Source organism: Podarcis erhardii (genome assembly GCF_964252035.2).
Source record: "Podarcis erhardii genome assembly, chromosome: 7".
Classification (NCBI taxonomy): domain Eukaryota; kingdom Metazoa; phylum Chordata; class Lepidosauria; order Squamata; family Lacertidae; genus Podarcis; species Podarcis erhardii.
Window position 1 is genome coordinate 20,470,015 of NC_138511.1, and position 22,089 is coordinate 20,492,103.

A 22,089-nucleotide genomic window follows, 5' to 3' on the forward strand; every position below is an offset into this window, starting at 1 on the left:
CTCTTTAACTATGACACTTGCTATTGGCAATTTTTATAAGCACTTGTATGAGAAATATATGAAATTAGGGAGGAAAACCAGGACACAATCTTAAGTCAATCGTTCTTCACTTTTTTTTAAACTCCACTCTTCAGTCGAAAAGGTTCACAGAGCTGCTTGCAGGCCAAGGAAACCCAAACGGTCCCAGCTCTCAGGCTTAGTGTCTAAAAGATATGACCCACAAGGAAAAAGAGATTTTTTTGGGGGGGGGGAGCAAATCCAGGCACCAGTTCTTAAAGTTACAGATCTATGTAACAAGCAGCTGGGATGGGAGCAGTTCGGATAGTCTAATGGGATGTCTGCCATTCAGTTATAGATAAAGAGGAAGACAAGCCAAAAGTAGCTGGTTTTTTAAGCAAGGCCGATGGAGTAGCCTTGCATCCCTTCTCTCTACTGCAGCTTGAGAATGGCTGCTGCTAAATGACAACTGAGACAGAGCCCAAAGGTAAACTGGTCTCTCAGCAAAGCCATTGAAATGAATATGCTGTTAAATATTTCAACATTTTTAGGAAAATGGCTGTTCAAACAATGTTTACTGTTTTTATTTTTACAAGGTTTGTGGGGTGTTTAGGAAAGAAAAATGTCATAGGTACTAGGGGGAGGTTGTCTCTGTGAAACCGAGTGGTGAACAATTACCACCAAGGTAACCAAATCCCTCTAGAAGAAAGAGAGCAAAGCAAAATTTCCTCCACCTGGTAGGAACCAACATTCCACACATGCAGAACCCTGAGCCTTTTAGCAACGGCTTGCGTTTCCCCTTCTTTCTGCAGAGTGCATCGAGATGGGTCCTTGCAGGTCGGCAACGAGTCCCCCATCACAGGCTCCTCGCCTCTTGGAGCAACTCAGTTGGACACAGACGGGGCTCTTTGGCTGGGTGAGTTGAACCCCACTTAACCGAAGTTGCGTACTTGCCCGTCACACAGGGCGTTGGCTGGCGAAACCTTTCCTCCAGGTAGCCTGGTAGCTTCCAGAATAGACTGTGGAAGAAAACACTCCACACTAAAGGCCCAAATTGCTGCTACTGTTACGCCATCAAAGCACATAGCATTGTAAAGAGAAGGGATTGTGACCACTCAGAGTAGACCCGTCGAAGTTCATAGACGCAACTAACTTAGGCCTGTTCTTTTCAGTGGGTCTAACTCTGAGTAGAACTTAATTAAATCCTAACTTAGCCATGTCTATTAATTGGAACAGGTTTACTCTGAGTAGAACCATCACTGAATACAAGTCAGAGGAAGAAAAAGAGGGATGGCCTCAGTTCAAAGAGCATTTGTCCCCAGTGCATTTTGAAGAAGATCTTTTTCAGAGGAAACATGGCAGTTTTACCTCTGTCTTCTAACACTCTATAAATATTCTTTTGCAAATGGTTCACCATCATGATTTGGAGTGTGCAGAGCACGAGAGTTATAGAACCCTATAGCTGAAAGGTTGGAAATGACCCCCCAAGGGTTATTTATTGCAACTGCCTGAAATGCAGGAATGATAGCTAAAGAATCCCAGGCGGATGGCCATCCAGCCTTTGTTTCAAATGCCCCCAAGGAATGAGAGCCCACCACTTTCCAAGGCAGTCCTGTGTTTCCCATAAGGAAGATCTCCTTCAAAAACGACGTTACTGTCATGTGCACTTCACAGAGTTGGGTCGCTGCCCCAAGGAATACATGGTACATTTGGCATGGGGAGAGCGATACAGAAGGGAGGGGAGGAAGATGGAGATGTGAGTGAACAGAGCGAAAGAGGTGTGTCACCAGGTGAGCGTTCACCTTAACCCTCTCCTTTGCTCTCCCTTCCCCACCTGCGCCCTCTTTTGCAGGAGGACTAGAGAAGCTCAGCGTGGCTCACAAACTCCCCAAAGCCTACAGCACCGGCTACGTTGGCTGCATAAGAGACGTCACTGTCGACCGTCAAGAACTGCACTTGGTGGAGGACGCTTTAAACAACCCCACCATATTACACTGCTCAGCCAAATAATATGGCCTGCGGCCCTCCCTCCCTCTCTCCTCCCTTCCCTCCCTCCCTTCCTCCCCCCTCCCCCCTCATCCTTCTGGCTATTGCTGTAATTATTTTCTATTTTTGTAAACTTATTGCTTTTTATATTTTTGTGGGGGAAGGGAGGGGGGAAAGCGAGGAGGCAGAGAAGAAGAAGAGGAGGAGGAGGAGGAAGAAGAGACGGAAGATAAAACTTTGGGTTGGGGGGAGTCATTTTTGGTTACTTTTTTGGTGCACTGTTCTCTCTCATCCAAGCTGGTTGGACTCTTGAGCAGGAGCCAAGCCTCCCTGTGGGGTTTTTTTTTTTTTTTAATTATTATTATTTAGAAAAAGAAGAAGAAGAAATCCTTCCAGGCAATGACCAAGGAGCAAACATGCTCCCACCTTCTATATCCCGCCTTCAGGCGTCATCCTCTGCTGTAAATGCCGTACATACTTGAAACTTTTTCTTAAAAACCATCGGTTTTGGAAGTTAACACCCACAAGGAGGAAATCATGACAATTCCTCCGGGCCCCAGGCGACGAACTGAAGCCCTCACAGGAGCAGAAACCAGAAGTCCTCTTTCATAACAGCTTTGAACAAAAGAAGCAACAACCGGGTGGACAATTGGAGGGAGGGTCAAGCAAGGGGGCATGTGGGGAAGGCCGCTCGGTGGGTGGGGGGAAACGGGGTGCCTGCTGACGAGGTCCAAGGAAGTTGGAACAAAAACCTTCAAACCAAGGCACCCACCTGCTGGTCTTTGCCTTATCTTTAGTCTTAAAGAGGTTTGCTATTATCTTCTTGTAACCACAAATAGGGTGGACAAAAGGTTGGAAAGCTCTCTCGCTCACACGCTCTCATTTTTTCTTTCAACGTACTTCCAATGCATATAAGTGAACTTGGGGGGGGGGGCAGGATTCTCCTCTCTCCTGCAGGAATGTCTGGAGGTATGATCTTGCATTAGGGGGCTAGAGAGATTAGAGAGGAGAGGGGATGGCAGTACTCCTGGGCAGCACCCAAGTCCTCCCAATGGCTGGAAGGTGACTTCTTCTTGAGTTTCCCAATCCATTCTTTGTTGACCACTGAGAAGAGCAGCAGTCTTCTTTTGGTTATACTTCATTAGCTCAGATTGGGTCCTCTCTCTCACCCCACCCCACCCCCCAAAAAAGATGCTGGAACTGATAACTGTGGGTCAAGTGGGTGCTTTAACACTCTAGTGAAGGAGGAGGGGAGACCTCTGTGTCTCTTCAGATGTGGTTGGATGACAGCTCCTGTCTTCCCTGACCATTGGCCATGCCAGTGGAGAGTGATGGCAGGTGGGGATTCCAACATCTGGAGGGCCTTGAAAGGACCCCCAGATGATAGCCTGTCTCCATGTGCTCTATAACACAAATACTTGTATGGAGGCATAAAGATCCACTTTTGGGGTCCCCTCCCCTAAAATCCCAATATCTCAAAGACAAAGCCTAGGGATTTGTTCTGAGTTCCAGAACTACATTGAGCTCAAAAGCCCTTTCAACACACAAGAAGTCTGCTTTCTGCAATTTAGCAACCTAACCTTGGTGGGAAAAGCTTTGATGTTTGCCATGGTTTTAAAAATTGGGAGTCAGAAAACCTCGCCATTCCGCTGCCCAGATCACCTCATAGGTCTGTCAGTTGAGTTCCTGATCTAGTTTGTGTTCTGGTCATACACCGCCCTGCACTTCCGATGGAAACCGCCATATGCGGGGTCAGAGCACAGGGCAAACGGGAGCCACTCGGCCCACCAGCCCCTCCCAGATCTCTATGGTGCTCTACTCCACTTGCCTAACTTTGGGTCTCGCTCCCAAACTCCCCCCCCCCATGGCTGTGTTTTATGGATGCCAGCCTGTTGACGGATGAGGAGGGGAGGGAATCTTATTTCTAAGGTGTGCATGTTAAAGGCAGATTGGGAGGGACTGCGAACCCCAAAGGCCTCTCTGGAACATTCCAAACACAGTCACCTCAGAGGTGGCCCCAAGCCTTTTGGGTGCCTGCGGCAGAAAATTCAAATGGCACCCTCCGCCCACCCCCTTTGGTGGTAAATAATGTAATAAAAAAAGACTAAATAACTCAGATTTTCCTGGCTTTTCATGGTGCTTCACAAATGGGAAGAAAGAATGCCGCCATCCTGCCTAACAGTTTGGGTAGCCTGTGCAGATAACGTACCCCTCACCCCAAGACAGGCCTGCACAGAGAACCACCCAAAGAGGAGTTAACAAGTTGGCAACCTGGCTTTTGTTTTTTAAATAACTCCCCCACCCTATGCACACACACACACACCCCTTGGACTTGCACAGGAGCAGCTGTGAAACCTATTTCCACACGTTATTTTTATCCAGACATGTCTCGACTCTGTGCGGCCTCGCCACTCTTTGTTGTTTACAACAACCCACCGACAGGAATAGGTCTGAGGCCTCAGACTTACTGCGGGAAAACGATCCTTGGAGATGTTCTCTGTGTGTATGGCCGTCCCCCAAAAGAACAACTCCCAGGAGCCCTCGCTGCAAGCATCAACCAGGCCCTTAAATAGAATATTCTGGATTGCTTTCCAGCTATCTACCACTCTCAGATTGTGGTATTTATATGCCCCTACCTCATGCAACATGGGCTTTGGAATTGCCAGGTTTCAGAAGGGTTGTAGCTGTAGGGCTAGCAGAATTTACGGCTTGAAGTCCGGAATAGCACAGCTCCGCATTTTCATGAGCTGAGGGCGGCCACACTGCATGTACAGCGCCTGGTCTGTTGCGTGAGCAGGTGCTACTCTTGAGCAGCTGACAGGGACCAAAACACCCCAGCCAGGCCCACCAATGGCATCTGATCTGGGTTCCCCTTAGAGTGCGGGGGGGGGGGGGAGGATAAAGCTTCCTATATTCCCATGCAGGGTGAGTGGCTAGAACATCTCCCCCCCCCCCATTGCCCCTAATCATGCAATGCCTGGTCTGGTCCCAAAGAGGTGGTCTCAGCACCAAGGATAGCTCCTATTCCTCTCAAGCAGGCTGGAGGCAAACCAAGCCCTTTTGAGCTGCTTCTGTTAATACTTCTCTTACACTCCACCTTGTTGAACTGCATACAGTGGTACCTCGCTTCAGGTTACAGACTCCGCTAACCCAGAAATAGTACCTCGGGTTAAGAACTTTGCTTCAGGGTGAGAACAGAAATCATGCTCCGGCGGCGCGGCAGCAGCAGGAGGCCCCCATTAGCTAAAGTGGTGCTTCAGGTTAAGAACAGTTTCAGGTTAAGAACGGACCTCCGGAACGAATTAAGTACTTAACCCGAGATACCACTATACTCTTAAAAGGCCACCTCTCTGGCCTGAAGACAGGCGTTTCTCTTCTGCTCTGTAGCCTTAAGTATTTAGCATCCTTGCACTGGCAATGTACTGTTGGGGGGGGGGCATGTGATGGTTCTGGCTCCAGCTCAAGGGACCTTTGTGCTTTGGGCTGTGGCTTTGTGGGCTCCTGCCTGCCATCTCCCTGTTTTCCAGATAAGTGCAAATCCTCCCGGGCCGTATGTATGCCTCCCTATTTGTGCTTCCCCACATTGGCATACATGCGCCAGAATTCTTTGTGAAAGGGAAACTGCCCAAAATGCTGCTGCGGGAATGTACGTGCAGCAGACCAGACTGCTGGAAAGGGGTGGTTGTGTTTGGACTCTTGGTCTCTGAGGACAAAATTCAGAAATAAGTTGTACTGGGTCATTTCTGGTGGCTTTTGAGTTGGTGCGATGGATTTGTGAAAAGGGGGTCATCCAAAGGATGGTGGGGCATCCCTTGCTAGTCCAGGCTGGGTAGCGTCTATGGCAAACCTCCCAGGTAGTGCTGGAATCTCCAACCATGAAATGGGCTTCATTCATAGCAAGTGGTGCCTACACAAGAATGCAGGCAGTTTGGGAGTTTCTTCATGCACCTCCACAGGTAGGTTGGTGTTAGGTGTGCTCTATGCATGGGAGATGTGGCTGGATGCAGTAAGAAATTCAATTCACTTGGCATTTAAAGGTAAACTTGCCTTGTCGGTACCTTCTAAAAATAGTACACGGCCCAAAAGAAGCCCCTCTTTCAAAGTCTGTGCTGCTTCGGATTTTGCAACGCAGCTCTCCCAACAATGAGCCAGTTGCGTGAAAATGAATATATTGGGATAAAGTGAACATTTGAAAATGCATCTGCCAGTGAAAAGCAACATGCAAGGGGGAAAGCAGCTTTGCAGAAATAGGTACACGAAGGTAAAACTGCATACAAAGAGGTCTCTATTAGGAGAAGATCCACACTAAAAGGCTGAATTCTCATGAGGACTTTAAAAAATAAGTATCACAAACTGATGAGGGAAATGGAATTTTAAGATTGGAAAAGTGAGATGGTGATAAGATGAATTGGACAGATTCATGCCCCCCTACCAGTGAGGGCCCCCACTACCTGAGGTATTTTGGTACATGAATCTCCCATTTATGGTGACGTGTTTGGTGTAGCATGTACCTGTAATGCTAGGGAAAGAAGCAGGGGATGAGATGGGGGTGAGGGCAGCCCCAGTGGTCCTTAGGGATAGGGGAATCCAAGCTGGAAGAGCACCTTCCTAACTTTTATTCGGATTACCAATTAAAAAGCAACACAAAACAGTGTTTTGAAATACACTTTAAAAGAGGAGAAGCCCATCCTGCCATCTGTTTCAGTCTTCAGGTGGTGACTGAGGAATGTTCTTTAGAGACTATTCAGCTTGAATTTGCGTCCAGATTGGTGGGACAGCCGCATGGCTTGTGCCATGTTTATTAGAACCATTTGGAGTTTTCCCCCATTGGCCTCACCAGATTTAAATGCACAAAATGTGTTGTTGGCAGTCGATAGCCTGATTACTGAAGAACCAAGGTTTTTAAAATGATTTTTTTAAAAAAAATCTGGCATAAGGTTCATCCTAAATAAGATTTATTATGCTTTGGCTTTCTGTTCAGCAATGTTTTATACACCCCCAAATACTGCTGTTTTTACAAAAGGAAAGATTAATGGTAGAGGTTTGGATCTGTTCACTTGGGTCTTCTTTTTAACAAGGGTTTTGATTTTTTAATGTCCATCTGGCATCTGTTTTGGTTTGTTAGCTTCTTAGGGTAAACAAATGACTTACGGCCTGCTGTACGAATTCCATGGGCTGATGATGCTCTAGCGATGCACTCTAGGGCAGTTGTGCTCCCACTTTTAACCAAAATATGCATTTGGGGATGCACTTCTTAATTTTCTATCATGCATTTGTATGGCAGTCCTGACTCAACTTGGGTTAGGGGGCCTGGTTTAATAACCATTACTCATTGAGTTTTTATGTCAGTCCCCCAGAAATGGTTTTTTCTTTTCTTTCTTTTTTAAAATGGAAACGCTTCCATACATTTAAAAGAGGGTGTGGTCCATCTTTCCCTTCCTTTTCTTTTTGAAACTAATGGGCAGTAGTTTCAGGACAGATCCACCACCGATAGCTAGATATTCTCCGATAGTTAGATATTCTCTCCCAAGTTCAGAGGCAGTAAGGTAAAGGTAAAGGTACCCCTGCCCGTACGGGCCAGTCTTGCCAGACTCTAGGGTTGTGCGCTCATCTCACTCTAGAGGCCGGGAGCCAGCGCTGTCCGCAGACACTTCCCGGTAAGGGTGCTTTCGAACCGCTAGGTGGGCAGGAGCTGGGACCGAATGACGGGAGCTCACCCCGCCGCGGGGATTCGAACCGCCGGCCATGCAATCGGCAAGTCCTAGGCGCTGAGGTTTTACCCACAGCGCCACCCGCGTCCCTCAGAGGCAGTATATCTTTGAATAAAGTATTGGGAATCACGAGTACAGGAGGGGTGCGTAGTTCACTTCCTACCAGCTGCTGCCAAGAAGCACCATGGTGAGAAACAAGATGCGGCGCTAGATAGGCCTTTGGTTGTGTGTCCATTTGTTTGGCCAGTTGGTTTTAGCATCACTGTTGTGGGCAGGGTGTGCATGTGAAGACACATGCAGTGCTGGCAAGGGATGGTGGGAGTTGTAGTCCAAAACATCTGGTGGGCGAAGACCAAGATATTGTAGGCAAAATGCTTTTTGTTGAAGGCAGGAAAACTGTTCAAACCCCATTTGTTGCATCTGTCTTCAGCTATAAAGTGTTGCCTCTGTCTTCACTTGTGCCCCCTGTAAAAAAATGCCAAGCAACATTAATCATTACCCCTAAATTTATTAACTGATACTAGGTTCTCTTCTAGTGTGAGCTGCACAGTTGGGCAAGTTAGGTGCTTTTAATGGTTGTAAGGCAGTAGTGGGGGAATCTCAGGCCTGGGGGGCAAAGGCCCAGGGTCCTCTCCTTGGGCCACAATCCCACAATCCCATCACTGGCCCTGCTCTGCATTCACCTCTAATGCATTTGCTAGACTGGAATATGTCACTGAACTGTCTTAAAGGAACGAAAGAGTTCAGTGTTAGAGCATCTGCCTTGCATTTGGAAGGTCCCAGATGGAATCCCAGGATCTCCAAGGATGAGAGAGTAATAGACCCCCAACCTGGAATCCTGGCGAGCTGCTGCCTGCCAGTGTAGACAATACTGAACTAGATGGACCATGTTTCTGACTCAGTACCAGGCAGGCCCCTACCCTTTGGCTGCACTGGGCGCGGCAGAAATCCGGATGGGCCTCTTGACTTCCTCCCCTGGCCTGCCTCTCCAGCTTGTAGTTGGCACAAGCCAGATGTTTTCATCCCCTGCCAGCAGACACCAGCCGCCGCCTCCCCCGAGGCTCGCTTTGCGTCAGACCCCGCAAAAGAGGCATGGATGTTACGAGCCGCCCGTACAACAAGGCCATTGTTGGGAAACTGCTGCTGCAAGAGGGCCGGGCGCTGGCAAAAACATGCAGACGGTGCCAAGCTGTGCAGCTTCTCTTCCTCTCTTCATTCTTTCTCTCTCTTCCTCTTTCTCTGCCCAGGCCTTGAGATTCAGTTTGACTCTGTGCATTGGGTCCCCTTTTTCGGTCAGCGGTGCAGTTTTGGGTTACGTTTGGAGGGAGTTTTATTTCCACCACCTGGTCCAGAAAGCAACAAGCAAAATAAAATATCTAAGCAAGCCACACTTGAAGAGCCCTCTTGCTCCCCATGTCGTGGCACCATCAGGGCAGGATTTTAAGGGCAGACATCAAGGGTCCCTCAAGCAGAATGAACAGGAGGCCACCTTAGCAGCAGGGCTGACTTATTACATTTTGAAGCAAGTGAACCATCTGAATCAGGAGTGGGGGGAGCCCCGGACTGCAGGCTGGATTGCCCCCAAAGGTCCATTTCCCCCCACAGCTGCCTGAGATGTTCTCTCACCCAGTGGGTCCCTGTGCAGAATTGCAGGCTGCATCCTATTTGCTAGACTGGGCTTTGCAATCCCAGTTGGTTGTGCTCAGGATTAATACAAAAAGTGGCCCAATATATCTTGCTACCCAAAACAGCATCCTAATGGGCTACTGTTCGGCAGGAAATGGCCCTGGGGGGCTTAGCCAACCCCCTAATGGACAATCTGCAGCTGAGGACAGACATGGTCTGTTCAAACTGTCTGGCATAGTCTTGAATGCCCTGGGGAGAGAGGGAGAGAGAAGAGGCTGTTTTGTTCTCTCTTTTCCCTCCTCTGGGGACTTCTTTTTTAAATATAAAAAAACTAGGGATGGAAATTTTGACTCCTAGCTTCCGCTAACAATGGCACCTCAGTAGTCTCAGTGGAAAGCTTTTGGAGTGACAACGGAGGTCCCTCAGGGTTGGTCTCTGGGCAGAAACACAGGCTTAAAAGTCTCTCTCTGTGAGTCAGATGAAACCAGGTCATGGCTGCAGTGGGCCATTGCTATCAAATGTGATGAGCTCATGAGTGGATCCACATCCTCTGGATTTCCCCTAAGCAGATGTAGCCTTAATATAGATCCCTCAAATGATTATTCTGCATAGCTCCGTGGGACTTGTGGGTGGCATTGCAGCATTGCTCAGTCGCCTTCCTCTCCCACACTCTCCTCTCCCAAACCCAGTCGCTGGTCATTTTATTAAGAAGACAGTAACGTATAACAAGAGCCCTGCAGGATCAGGCCAGGGGCCCATCTACTTGGGCATCCTGTTCTCAACGTCAACCTATGTGGCTTCCAGCAACAGGAGGGCTTAAGAGTGAGGCCTTATATCCAAAACCAGCCTCCCTAACCACAGCTGCTGGCCCCGAAAGAGCACCAGGGAGTGCTTACTCATGAGTAAACCAATCACTCTGGGTCTGTAGAAACACACTGTGTTGTCAGTCTTTGACCTGGACCCCGAAACCGCTGGCACTGATTCTCTCAGGGACTGAGGGGGCAGCTCTTCCTCCTGCTCTGGTGGCTCCAGGGCTTTGTCACCAGGTATCAAACCAGAGGGACCCTCAAAGTGACCCTCAGCATTGTATTTGGGGGCAGGGGGCTGCCTGTTCTCTGAGGACTCCATGCCCAGCACCAGGTTGGGGCTAAGCATGTGGCAAGTGGACTGGCCGCTTGAATGTTATCCCTCCCAACAATGTGGTCCAAAAGAGATGCTTTGAAGCAGGTTTTTCCAACTCCGCAAATTCCTCAGTTGGGAAATGCACGCAGCTCAGTACAAGAGCTGCATTGCTGGCAGAAGGTCCCAGGTCTAATTTCCAGGAACTCCAAGTAGGGCTGGGAGAGATTTTCTGTCTGAAACCCTGGAGAGCTTCTGCCACTCAGTGTAGACAACACTGACCTAAGATGGACCAATTCAGTATAAGGCAGCTTCCTATGTTCCCATCAGACACCGCACCCTATTAAACAAGTGAAAGAAACTGGAGAGGCCACTAGGGGGCGCATCGGAAGATGGCTGACAATAACATCTCTCCGACCCACACGAGGTAATTTGGAGGCTATGATGGGAGTAATTAGCCTCCCTAAACCCCCCCCCCAGGATGGGGGGGGACTGCCCTTGCCTGCTGTGCCCTATACCACCCACGAATTTGTGGGGATGGGGGCACTAGGCACAAAGCCCTCCTGTGGGATTCTGGCACTCCTGGACGCCGTCCCTGATCCACGCCACTAGCTGCAAGAACTTCAAAAGAAACAATTTGGATGAAGGAATGCACATATCTCAAGGAAGGAGGGGGAGTAAAGACTGCTAACAGAAGAGATCTCTGATAAAACAAGACAAGAATAAAACATGAGAAGATACGCCAAGATACGGTATGGCAAATGCCTGATGGGGGAGGGGAAAAAACTTTCCTTTCTTTCCTTATGTGATTAAACAAGAATCCCCTCCCCTCACGAGTCAGAATTGTCGTTTTTAAGGACTTAAGCTGTGGATTTAAGGCTGTGTGGAGATAAACTTTCGAACCAAAGCATGTTTTAAGAAGAGCGGGGAATGTATAAGAGCTTTGGAATGACGCAGTTAAAAATGCCGTCGCCATATTGGGAAGTACTGTCGGAGGACTTAAGTCTGAGAGGAGAAATAGAGAAATAGAGCTGTTTTTATATTGTGGGTGAAACTCCTCAGTGGGACTTAAGAATGACAGTTCTGTAATTAATGATGGAAAGAGCGCTGTTATCTATGAAGGTGATGATATATGGAAACCATCTCGATTTGAGGATTGGAAGAACGGAAAATTCACACAGGATTATTATTGGTGTTTATCGGCTTAAGGAGACTATCAGAAGAGATCATAAAGAAAAAAGAGAAAATATATGAACAAGATGTGATGTGGAAACAGCAAGATAAGACTGGATAGAATTATGAACTCTGTTTGGACTGATTTGGACATTAACGCAGTAGCAAGAAGATGATCAGAATCCCCCTTCGGATCTTGAAATATAGGTCTCCCCAACAAAATTTAAAATTCGGCTTTGTAATTCGGAATTTATGTGATGTGATTTAATTTGATTTGATTGGCCGGTTAATAAAAATTATTTTAAAAAATAAAGAAAGAAAGAAGTGAAAGAAACTTGCTCTTTGCTTGCTCCCTGTACCAGATGCAGTTTCTCCAAAGGAGCCCATCGTTCTTAACTCCCGCACAGCAGCATTTGTGAACCTGCCACAGCTGAGCAACTAATAGGCACAAGAAAGTACTTTTAAGGCTATTTAAAGGGATGTGACAAAGTGCCGCCTGCCCAGAGATGTAGGTGAAAAAGAGGAGGATCAGGCCCTTGAGAGGAAGGTGTTTTGATATGCTTTGGGCCGTTTGTTTCAAGAATGGAAACTGAGCTCATTCTGCCCTTTATATAATTTGTGCACAGGCTGTCCCTGACGTGGCCTGTCATTTAAGCACTGAATAAACACATACGCCTAACAGGTCTAATTTCTCTCTCCCACACACCATTTTTCAAACTGCACATTATCAGCTCTCCAACTGCACATTTATTTGCAGCTTCACTCCCTCTCACACACAGAGGAGCTGCCTCTCCTGCCGCAGCGCCCCCCCCCCCCAGTTTGCCCATCTGGATCCAGTAGATCTCTCCCTACCATTAAGCCGAGTGAGGCAGATTCCTCAGGCGGCAAAAAGCCTGGGACTTGGTAGAAGGCAGCTTCCTATGAGTGGCATTCCACAAAGCTTGTCTCACAGCAAGCCCATTGAAATGAATGAACACACAACTCAGCTAGGTCCATTCATTCCTATGGGGTCTGCTTTGGGCAAAACTTTGCTGAATACCGTCCTACGCTCCTACAGTCACAGTTAAGTACTATCCATCAGATCAGCTTTGCGCTGCGGCGGGAAGGTAATAATGTTATTTGTTTGATCATAAGCCGTGGCAAAACGACAACAACCCGTAAATCTGGCAAATAATTACAAAAGGATAACATTACAGAACGACAAAACCAATTGTCTTGACGGCAGCTCCAGGCAGAACCTAATTTATCGCAAAAACTTCCGTTCTTCAAATGGCGTTCAGGCGCACTTGCAGCAATGCAGATTTCCTGTCCTTCTCCAGCGCCAAAACAAAAGGCAGGAGCTGTGACAGAGTGCAGCTGCTTTGCATGTAGAAGGTCTGTGGCTCAATCCCCCGTGGTATCTCCAGGTAGGCCTGGGAGAGATACCAGTCAGATGCTCCTAGATGCTCCCAGTCAGTGCAGACAATGCTGGGTTAGCTGAACTTATGATCCAATTCAGAATAAGACAGCTAACTCTGTCTTACCGGTTGTGGCTCACTATTAGAGCAGCTGCTTGGCAGGCTGAAGGGCCCGTGTTCAGTCTCTGGCGTCTCCAGTTAAAAGGCTCTCACATCACAAAGCTAAAAGTAACCAGTTCCAATTGTCAGACCCAGAGGGCAGCTGCTGTAAGGCTCACATGTCTGTCCATAATCAAATGAGGGATATAATTTGGCCCCAGCAAAAGGCATCGAGTTGAGGCTCACTTCAAGAAGACATGTTGCAAAACTCCAGCTCCCGTCCTTGGTTATTGTCAAGAGCAAGCCAGCAGTTGGAATCCAACAATATCTGGAGGGCTACATGTTCCCCCTACCTACCTGTCTCAACATGTTGGGTGGGGCTTAAAGGTAAAGGGACCCCTGACCATTAGGTCCGGTCACGGACGACTGGGGTTGCGGCGCTCATCTCGCTTTATTGGCTGAGGGAGCCAGCGTACAGCTTCCGGGTCATGTGGCCAGCATGACTAAGCCGCTTCTGGCGAACCAGAGCAGCGCACGGAAACACCGTTTATCTTCCCGCCGGAGCGGAACCTATTTATCTACTTGCACTTTGACATGCTAATGAACTGCTAGGTTGGCAGGAGCAACGGGAACTCACCCCGTCGAGGGGATTCAAACCGCCGACCTCCTATCGGCAAGTCCTAGACTCTGTGGTTTAACCCACAGCGCCACCCGCATCCCTTGCTTGGGGCTTACACACAGGTAAATAAATCTGCCTAGGCCTGCAGTTTTCTTCACTTTGAACTCCCTTGCCCTCTAGTGGCCAGGTGGATATAACTCACTAGAACAACTCTTCAGAGGCCCCATTGAACCAAAGGTGTGTGCACATGCATGCACACACACAATTGAACTGTCTTAACACACAGGCATCTCCTCACCCCAGGCAACTCTAGGGTCTCTAACTGGGCATTATTTATTGCGTTTATACCCTCGCCTTCTTCTCCAAAGAGCTCAAGTCCATGGTTCTACCACTCATTTAATCCTCACAACAATCCTGTGAGGTAGGTTAGGCTGAGAGGAGACAGTGATGGCCCCAAGGTCACCCAGGGAGCTTTCTTGTGGACTGGAGACTTGAACTGTGGTCTCTCCCAGGTCCTGGTCTAACCACTGTGCCGCACTGGCTCCCCAGCAACCTCAGGGGGATGCAAGAACTGTGTTCTCTCTGTGTGTAAGAGACACACACATAGAGAATAAGGCCAGCAGTGGCTGCACATTAGGGTGTCTAAACATTGCCTCCACTGGAAGCAAGGAAGATGTTGCTGTGCTCAGGTGCTTTGGGGCTTCCCATTGAGGCACCTGGCTGGTCACTGTGAGAATAGAATATTGGACCTGGTGGACCTTTGACTCACGTTACATTCATATTTTTAGAACATCCTGCCCTGTGCAGAGTTCTGCGTTGGTTGAAAGCTCACACACCATCTTGTGAATCTCGGTGGCTGGTAGGGTCATTTTATTCCATTGTTTTGCTGCTGTTAACAAACGTTGCATGCCAGCATCCCCAGTCTCTGCTGAGCAGGAGCAATATTCCAGGGAATTCAAGGTTCTCTCCCAGGGTTGTGCTGCCATTGGGAAATTGAGGCCCATAGGAGACTAAGAAATAGGGTTAATTTGCACATATTTACACCCAAAGCCTAACAACAACAACAACAACAACAACAACTTATTATTTATACCCTGCCCATCTGGCTGGGTTTCCCCAGCTGCTCTGGGTGGCTTCCAACAAAACACTAAAATGCAATAGTCTATTAAACATGAAAAGCTTCCCTAAACAGGGCTGCCTTCAGATGTCTTCTAAAAGTTTGGTAGTTATTTTTCTCTTTGACATCTGGTGGGAGGGCGTTCCACAGGGTGGGTGCCACTACTAAGAAGGCCCTCTGCCTGGTTCCCTGTAGCTTTGCTTCTTGCAATGAGGGAACCACCAGAAGGCCCTCAGCGCTGGATCTCAGTGTCCGGGCAGAACGATGGAGGTGGAGACGCTCCTTCAGGTGTACTGGAGAGAGTTCAGAGCATCACATCTCAAGAGCGGTGTGTTTCCCCAGCGCTGGATTTCCAAGGCATCCTGACTGCCATCTCATTGCCTCTGCCCCAGCCTGCCAAGATGGTTCCTGCCCTCACAGCAGCTCCTGAAGTTCTGCCCACTTCTTTTCTTCTTCTTCCCAAGAATGCCTGCTCCAAGCAACTCCTCCCCATCTGTCTCCCTGCCCCACTGTATCCAGAACTGTTGGGTTTTTTTAAAGAGCATTTTTCCTGTGTGACATCATGCCCCCCCTGTCACTTTGACAACTGGATGGTTTCCATTGATGGGTTAATGATTCGCTTCCTGGCCTGAGGGATAAAAAGCTTTCCCTGTATTTTTCATTGGCCTGGCATCTTCCCTTCAAATGCTATCTAAATCCCATCATTTATTAATTTCTCAACACACCTTAGCAGTTACAGGTGCCCTTGCACCCAAAACTGGGTTACTGCAGATCTGTAACACTACAAATCTTTGGATTTGTGCTAAACACCTTTTTTGAAAAAATAAGAAAAATTTATTTTCCTCTCATCTGTCAATCGATAGGGTTCAGTCATGGAGGCTGGTCTATTAGAACAGGAGGAGGAGGAGGACAAATCTAGAATGAGTAGGCTCCTCCTCTCATTGCATAAAGGTAAAGGTAAAGGGACCCCTGACCATTAGGTCCAGTCATGACCGACTCTGGGGTTACGGCGCTCATCTCACTTTATTGGCCGAGGGAGCTGGCGTTTGTCCGCAGACAGCTTCCGGGTCATGTGGCCAGCATGACTAAGCTGCTTCTGGCAAATCAGAGCAGCACACGGAAACGCCGTTTACCTTCCTGCCAGAGCGGTACCTATTTATCTACTTGCACTTTGACGTGCTTTCGAGCTGCTAGGTTGGCAGGAGCAGGGACCGAGCAACGGGAGCTCACCCCGTCGTGGGGATTCGAACCGCCGACCTTCTGATCGGCAAGTCCTAGGCTCTGTGGTTTAACCCACAGCGCCACCCTACCCTCCAACATTTCTCCCATGAAAATAGGGACGTCCTGAGGAAAAGTGGGACATTCTGGGATCAAATAAGAAACCAGGAGGGCTTCTCTAAATCTGGGACTGTCCCTGGGAAATAGGGACACTTGGAAGGTCTGTCATTAGCTTTGGCTCAGCCAATCATCTTCTGCTCCACTAGTTCTGATGGGCGCCAGCCAAGAAAGCTCAGTGTCATTTCGTCTGCTTGGCAGAAGCAGCCAAAGAATTTGAGCAGGGAGAAAGAGGCCTTTCCTAGCTTCAGGATCTCAGCTCCTTTTAACTAGGAAAAGGGCAAGGAAATAACGTTTTCTGGCTGCAAAGTAGTTTGCTTCATTGCTCAGTTTTGGATCTCTCCCACCCCGGCAAGGACATGGTGTGTTAATAGTATAAATAACATTATTTAATCATAAATATATAACAGCCCAGTGCGTACACAGATGTCTTTATTTAAGAAAACACTACACCGTTTTACACTTCCCAAAGAAATAAAAATAGTAAATCTCTTAAGTGGTTTACAACTTGTCTTAAAATGTAAAACAGAGCATTGCAAACTATCAAAACAAACCATCACAAATGAAAACAGAACTGAAAGGCCCACATTTAAAGCAGAATAATTAACAGAAAACCTCTTAAAAAAAATTTAAACACCCTTAGAGATTTTTGAAACATGAATCAGTGCTTTCAAATAGTTCAAAGCAGAAAAACAACTTAAACCTACAAAATAGATAGCCAGATAAATAATAAAGCCACAGTGAGGCAGCATGGTATAGTGGTTAGAGATTAGGACCAGGACCTGGGAGACCAAGGTTCAAATTCTCCACTTCATCACAAAGCTCACTGGGTGACTTTGGGCCTTTCACTGCCTCTCTGCCTAACCTCCCTCACAGGGGTTTGTTGTGGGGATTAAATGAAGAGGGCAAGGAAGAATTGAAGCACGTGAACGTAAGCAGGTACTCGCTTGGTGTTAAATAAGGATCAGGCAGACTCAGCAATGGAGAATAAGAAGGTGAAGTTTATTGCAGGCAATAAGGACCCAGTTTGGAATCTCTTCCAAAAGGAACTGGGACCCCAATTGACAGAAATCCAGAGGTCTTTATACCTGAGCAGATCACAGCAAATCATAGATCATGAGACAACCATGAGACAGTCACGATATTGCCAGCGAAAATTAGCCAATTAGCAAGCTTCTTGCCATGCTACCAGCTCCTGGTCAAGCACTGGTCAAGCACTGAGTTCTAGTTCTGCTTTCCGCTGCTTGCAGTGACGCTCTGTCTAACCTCTCCCCTAGTTATGACAGGACAGGGAGTTTGGAGATTATGTGGTTTTCCCTTCCTGTTCTGTGGATTAATTTAGCCTGTATCTGAGGGGATTTTGTACCAGAATCTCTGATTCACGTCTTCCCCTTGTCCAGGGTGCACGGATGTTTGTAGGGGAAAGGTCGGCTCCTAATTTTGCTGTTTCAAGCAGTATGCAGTTAGCTAAGGCACAGCTTCCCTTTGATTTAAAAATGGATTATAAAATACTGTAAGCCCTGATTATATGTGAGCATATATGAATATATTGATTACTGATAACTGATTATATGAATAGCATAGGGGTAGCCCTTCTTCCTTGCCTCAGAATCATGTATGTCGTCTATATCATCACTTTGAGCTCTTTGGGGGGGGAAAGGCAATGAATAAATGCAAAAGAGTAGAGTTTGTGTGAGGTTATTGTTTTGTTTTGTTTTGTTTTGTTTTCTTCCTGTTCTTCTTATGTATTTTGCTTTTTTATCTTGCATTTTTATGCTGCGAACAGACCACAGATCTACGGGTGAAGCGGGGAATACAAATTTGTTAAGTAATAAATAATTAAAAAATGTTGAAGCTTTTGCAGAGGCGGCTGCAAAAAACAGGACAACCAACCAACACCAACCCCCAATTAACGCCCCTCGCTTAAAAACACCTCCTCCCCTCAAAAAAATAAAATCCCCCTTAGTTAAAATAAACTTCACACCCCCTACAAAAGCTTTCAAGGGCTGTCTCTTTAAGCGCAGCTCCTCCGTTGCCAGGCGGTGCCTGTTGCCAGGCGGCGTTGATTGGCGGATCGGGGATTCCCCTCTCACACATCTCTCTCTCTCTCTCTCACTCTCTGCAGGGAGGGCTTTCCCCTTGGCCGACACGTGGGTTTGCCAGAGCCCCAGCTGGAGGAGCGCGGGGCGGGGGCGTGTCCTGGGCTGCTTCCACCCTCCGGCCAATGAGCGGCTTCGGCGTCGGGCCAGAGGGAGGGACTGGGCGCCCATATATGGAGGTGGGCGAGGGGGCGTGACCCGGGAGTGTTGCCCCTCCCTCTCTCCCTCTCTCAGTCTTTAGGGAAGCCGCTCCCTTTGGCTCCTTCGCCTGAACTGGCGCTGATGCTGCGAGAGGAGCGGACCGCGCTGTGAACTAGGGAAATACACGCAACTTTTTTTTGCCCTTTTGGTGGGGGGGGGGCGTGTCCCTCCCGGGGCTGGAGCTGCGATGACCTCCCGCAGGTAAGATCCGCTTAATCTCCTGCGGCGCGTCCGAAATGTGTGGAGTTTTGCAATTTGGGGTTTTTGTTTGCTTTCGGTGGTGGCGCGGCGTGAAGCTCGGAAACGGGGCAGCGGACAGCCTCCGTCCCCACCCCGTTCTTCCTTTGCTTCCCCACACCGCTCCGTAGCTAATACTTGCAGGTAGACCGCCCCTGAACATGGAGGATTTAAAACAACCTCCCCCCCCCCCGCAAAAAAGGTGGTGTACTTCTGCGGATGTTTTGCACTACAGCTCCCGTCAGCCCTCCGCCAGCGTGGGGTGTGTGTGGGAATAATCCTTTAATATTTGGAGGTAGATTGCCCCTTATCACGGAGGGTCTCTTATTTAGATCATCCTTCCCACCCACCCCAGGCTTCTCCAGATGTTTTTGGGCTACAACTCCCGTCCGCACCCCCCCCCCAGCCAGCCAGTGTGTTTTTGAGTTTGTAAACAAGGAACAGGTCTCTTCCCTCCTTTCCGCCCCACCCCCTTTATCTGTTGTTATTTGGAGGTAGACTCCCCCTGATCGTGGAGGGTCTCTATCTTTAGCTCAGCCTCCCCCCCCCCCCCGTTTGCTGTCCTCCTCTAAATGTGCCGGACTACAACTCCCATCAGAGCCCCCAACCCGCTCCAGACAGTATATGGCGAGGAGGAGGGAGAGTTGCCCAACTCTCCTCTCTCCGACTCTCGGTACCTAATATTTGCAAATAGACTGTCCCTGAGCATGGAGGCCTGTCTTTAGGTCAGCCTTTGCCAAGCTGATGCGACTCCCCCCCCCCCCATCGCTTTGCAATGTTTTGGACAACAACTCCCATCAGACCTAGCCAGTACACTGTTTGCACTGCGGGGCTGTTATTTTCAGTTTCTAATTTCTTCATTCTTAGTTGTTCCGACTAGTTTACCTTTAAAATAAATTTTAAAAGCGCTGTGTCTGTGTATAAAGCAAACATTTGTAGCCAATCTACGCTGAGTAGACCCATTTAAATTGATGGGCCTTGCTACCTTAGGTATGTTAATTTCAGTGGCTCTAAACTGATTGGACTTTGTTGGATTAATTAAATGGAAAGCAGCAGCAACTGCCTTTTTGTCCCATCCCCCCTGCCTCCTGTTTGCGGTACTTGGAGGTAGACTGCTCTTATACAGGGGTGTACCATGTACCTGTTGTGTAGAATAATTTACAACAGACCTATCTTATTTGTTGTTGTTGTTAACCTGCCCTTCATTCTAAGGCCCCAGAGTTGATTATAGTTAAAGCATGATGTTAGAAACAGTTAAAAACAACTTACAATCACGGGAATAATGTGTGTCTTAAAAATATACATTATCAGGTCTTGAAATCCAGGGCAAAGAGGAACGATTTAGCTGCTCTGGTCATTCCTGCATCATGTGGTAGGGAAGTCTTAAGTCAGACTGAATTGGGTGAAAGAGAAAAGTTTCCTTCTGCCTCATCATCAGCTTCCTTTGGTCATTTCCACATTTTAATCTCTCCCTCCAACCCGCCCCAACTTTCATCTTTCGAGCTCTGGAGGCTGGGTATTGGGTTGTTGTTTTTAATGTTTATTGAACTCTGAATCCCTCTAATGGATATCAACTGATATTCTGCATTGTACTGTGTTGATATCAGTGTAATCTTGTTCCTTTTGTTTGCCTTGTTTAAATTAAAATCTTTAAGAAACAAAAACAAAAACAAAACTGTCATGGAAGACCTATCCTTTCATTCTCCTCCTACCCATACCCAAATTAACCTCTTTTCCTTTCCATCTTCTTTCGTGGTTATAATGCAGATAACAGGTTTTTGTGGTGCAATTTGTTTCCTTTCCCCTCTTCCTACTAAATATTTAATTCTGCAGTCGGGAGGTAAGCTCACAGCTTGGCTTTGAAAGCTGCCCTTCAGCGTGGGTGCACCTGAGGATGTGCAGAGTGCAGAATCTGCAACTTCTGCAGTTGTGTAACTGCGATTGTGTAAATGACAGGCGCACCTCTGAGCCACTGACTTCCTTACTCACAGCTCGGTAGCTATAGATTCACACACATACCTCAATGCAAATAATCTCCAAATCAGAAAAGTGCCCTCTTGCAAGCTTTAACCCTGGAGCATCATTATTTTTTTTAAAGCATGACTTCCTTTCGGTTTAGCAACCATGAATGCAAATGAACATGTTTATGGTTAAAATAGTTTGGAACAGCTTGTCAGGTAGCATCTCCCCCCTGCCACTGACGTCACCCTGTTTGACCTCATGTTCCTTCTGCTCAAACCCAAAATCTCGGAACCCAAAAAGGAACTCTGAATTCTTGGAACCCAAAAGCCTTTTGATTGTTGTTGGTACTCTATGGCCATTGCAACATTTGGGGAGGCCTAGACTGACATCTGCCAAGCTTGATTAGAGGTTTGTGCTGAATGTTCTGTAACTTAAAGCTTCATTTTGCTCGGAGCGTGGTATAATGGTTAGAGCAGTCTTGGCCAACCAGGTATTTTGAACTCTTAACCCCCATCAGCCCCACCTAGGACAGGTTAAAATGTTGGACCTAATCTCCAATTACCACACAGGTCCAAACTCCAATGAGTGACCTTGGGGGCTGTTGCTTGTCATTAGCCCGCCTCTCAAGGTTGTTGTGGGAATGAGGACGTGTGAATGCACTGTGCATGCATTCGGACTTCCCCCTCAACCTAGTGCCCTCCAGATGCCTTGGATTACAACTCCCATGGAGCTGATGGGAGTTGTAACCCAAAGCATCCAGAGAGGGTGATAGGTTGGGGGATGCTGTTGTAGACATTGGCCTAAGCTTTTTGCAGAAAGGGCAGAGATAAAAACGTAGGAAACAGATATTGCTTGCCGAGTCACTCCAGAGGAATTTCTTATTTTAATGATCTATTTTAAAATGGGCTGTCCTGCCGGTAGGCCAGCAGGCTCTCCACGTTCTCTTAAGAATATATATATATATATATATATATATATATATATATATATATATATATATATATTCTCTGTAATCGCCCATTCCACCCCCTGCAAAAATATAAACAAGCCCTTTCTTTGATTTAAGCTAGAACACATCCATAGCAGTGGAACTGCTATGGGGCAGCTGTCCTTGTTTGCTTAGGGTGTTCCCTGTTTCCTCTCCATCCGGGTCTTCCTTTGTTACCTTTCGAGATGTATTATTATTATTAGTGCAGCATTTGATGCCATCCGTGAGCCCTGTATTCCACAGAGCAGGAGCAGATGGTCCCTGCCCCGAGGAGATGGCAATCTATAAGGTTCTGGCACAGAGAAAACAACAAAGGAGACGAATTTGTGGCAGGAGGAAATAGTGACTTTGTCCATTGTGGGAGCAAACAAAACATGAACCCCAACATAGTCTGCTCCTGGACCTTCCCCCCACTTTAAATGC

The 22,089-nt window shown here is 47.6% G+C and overlaps 2 protein-coding genes across 2 annotated transcripts in view; both read left to right on the forward strand.

Annotated features, from left to right (window-relative positions):
* The window catches only part of AGRN (agrin), a 239,401-nt gene extending 235,306 nt beyond the window's left edge, over positions 1 to 4,095 (forward strand). The window contains 2 exon segments of the mRNA XM_081870652.1: positions 810 to 913; positions 1,850 to 4,095. Of these exon segments, the coding sequence (XP_081726778.1) occupies positions 810 to 913; positions 1,850 to 2,007 (262 nt within the window). The 3' untranslated portion in view covers positions 2,008 to 4,095.
* Positions 4,096 to 18,521: 14,426 nt separating this feature from the next.
* Positions 18,522 to 22,089, forward strand: part of LOC309346819 (tyrosine-protein phosphatase non-receptor type 11-like) — a 55,324-nt gene continuing 51,756 nt past the window's right edge. Inside the window, exon 1 of the mRNA XM_081871038.1 lies at positions 18,522 to 18,680. Coding sequence (XP_081727164.1) covers positions 18,667 to 18,680 — 14 coding nt within the window. The 5' untranslated portion in view covers positions 18,522 to 18,666. The remainder of the gene's footprint in view (positions 18,681 to 22,089) is intronic.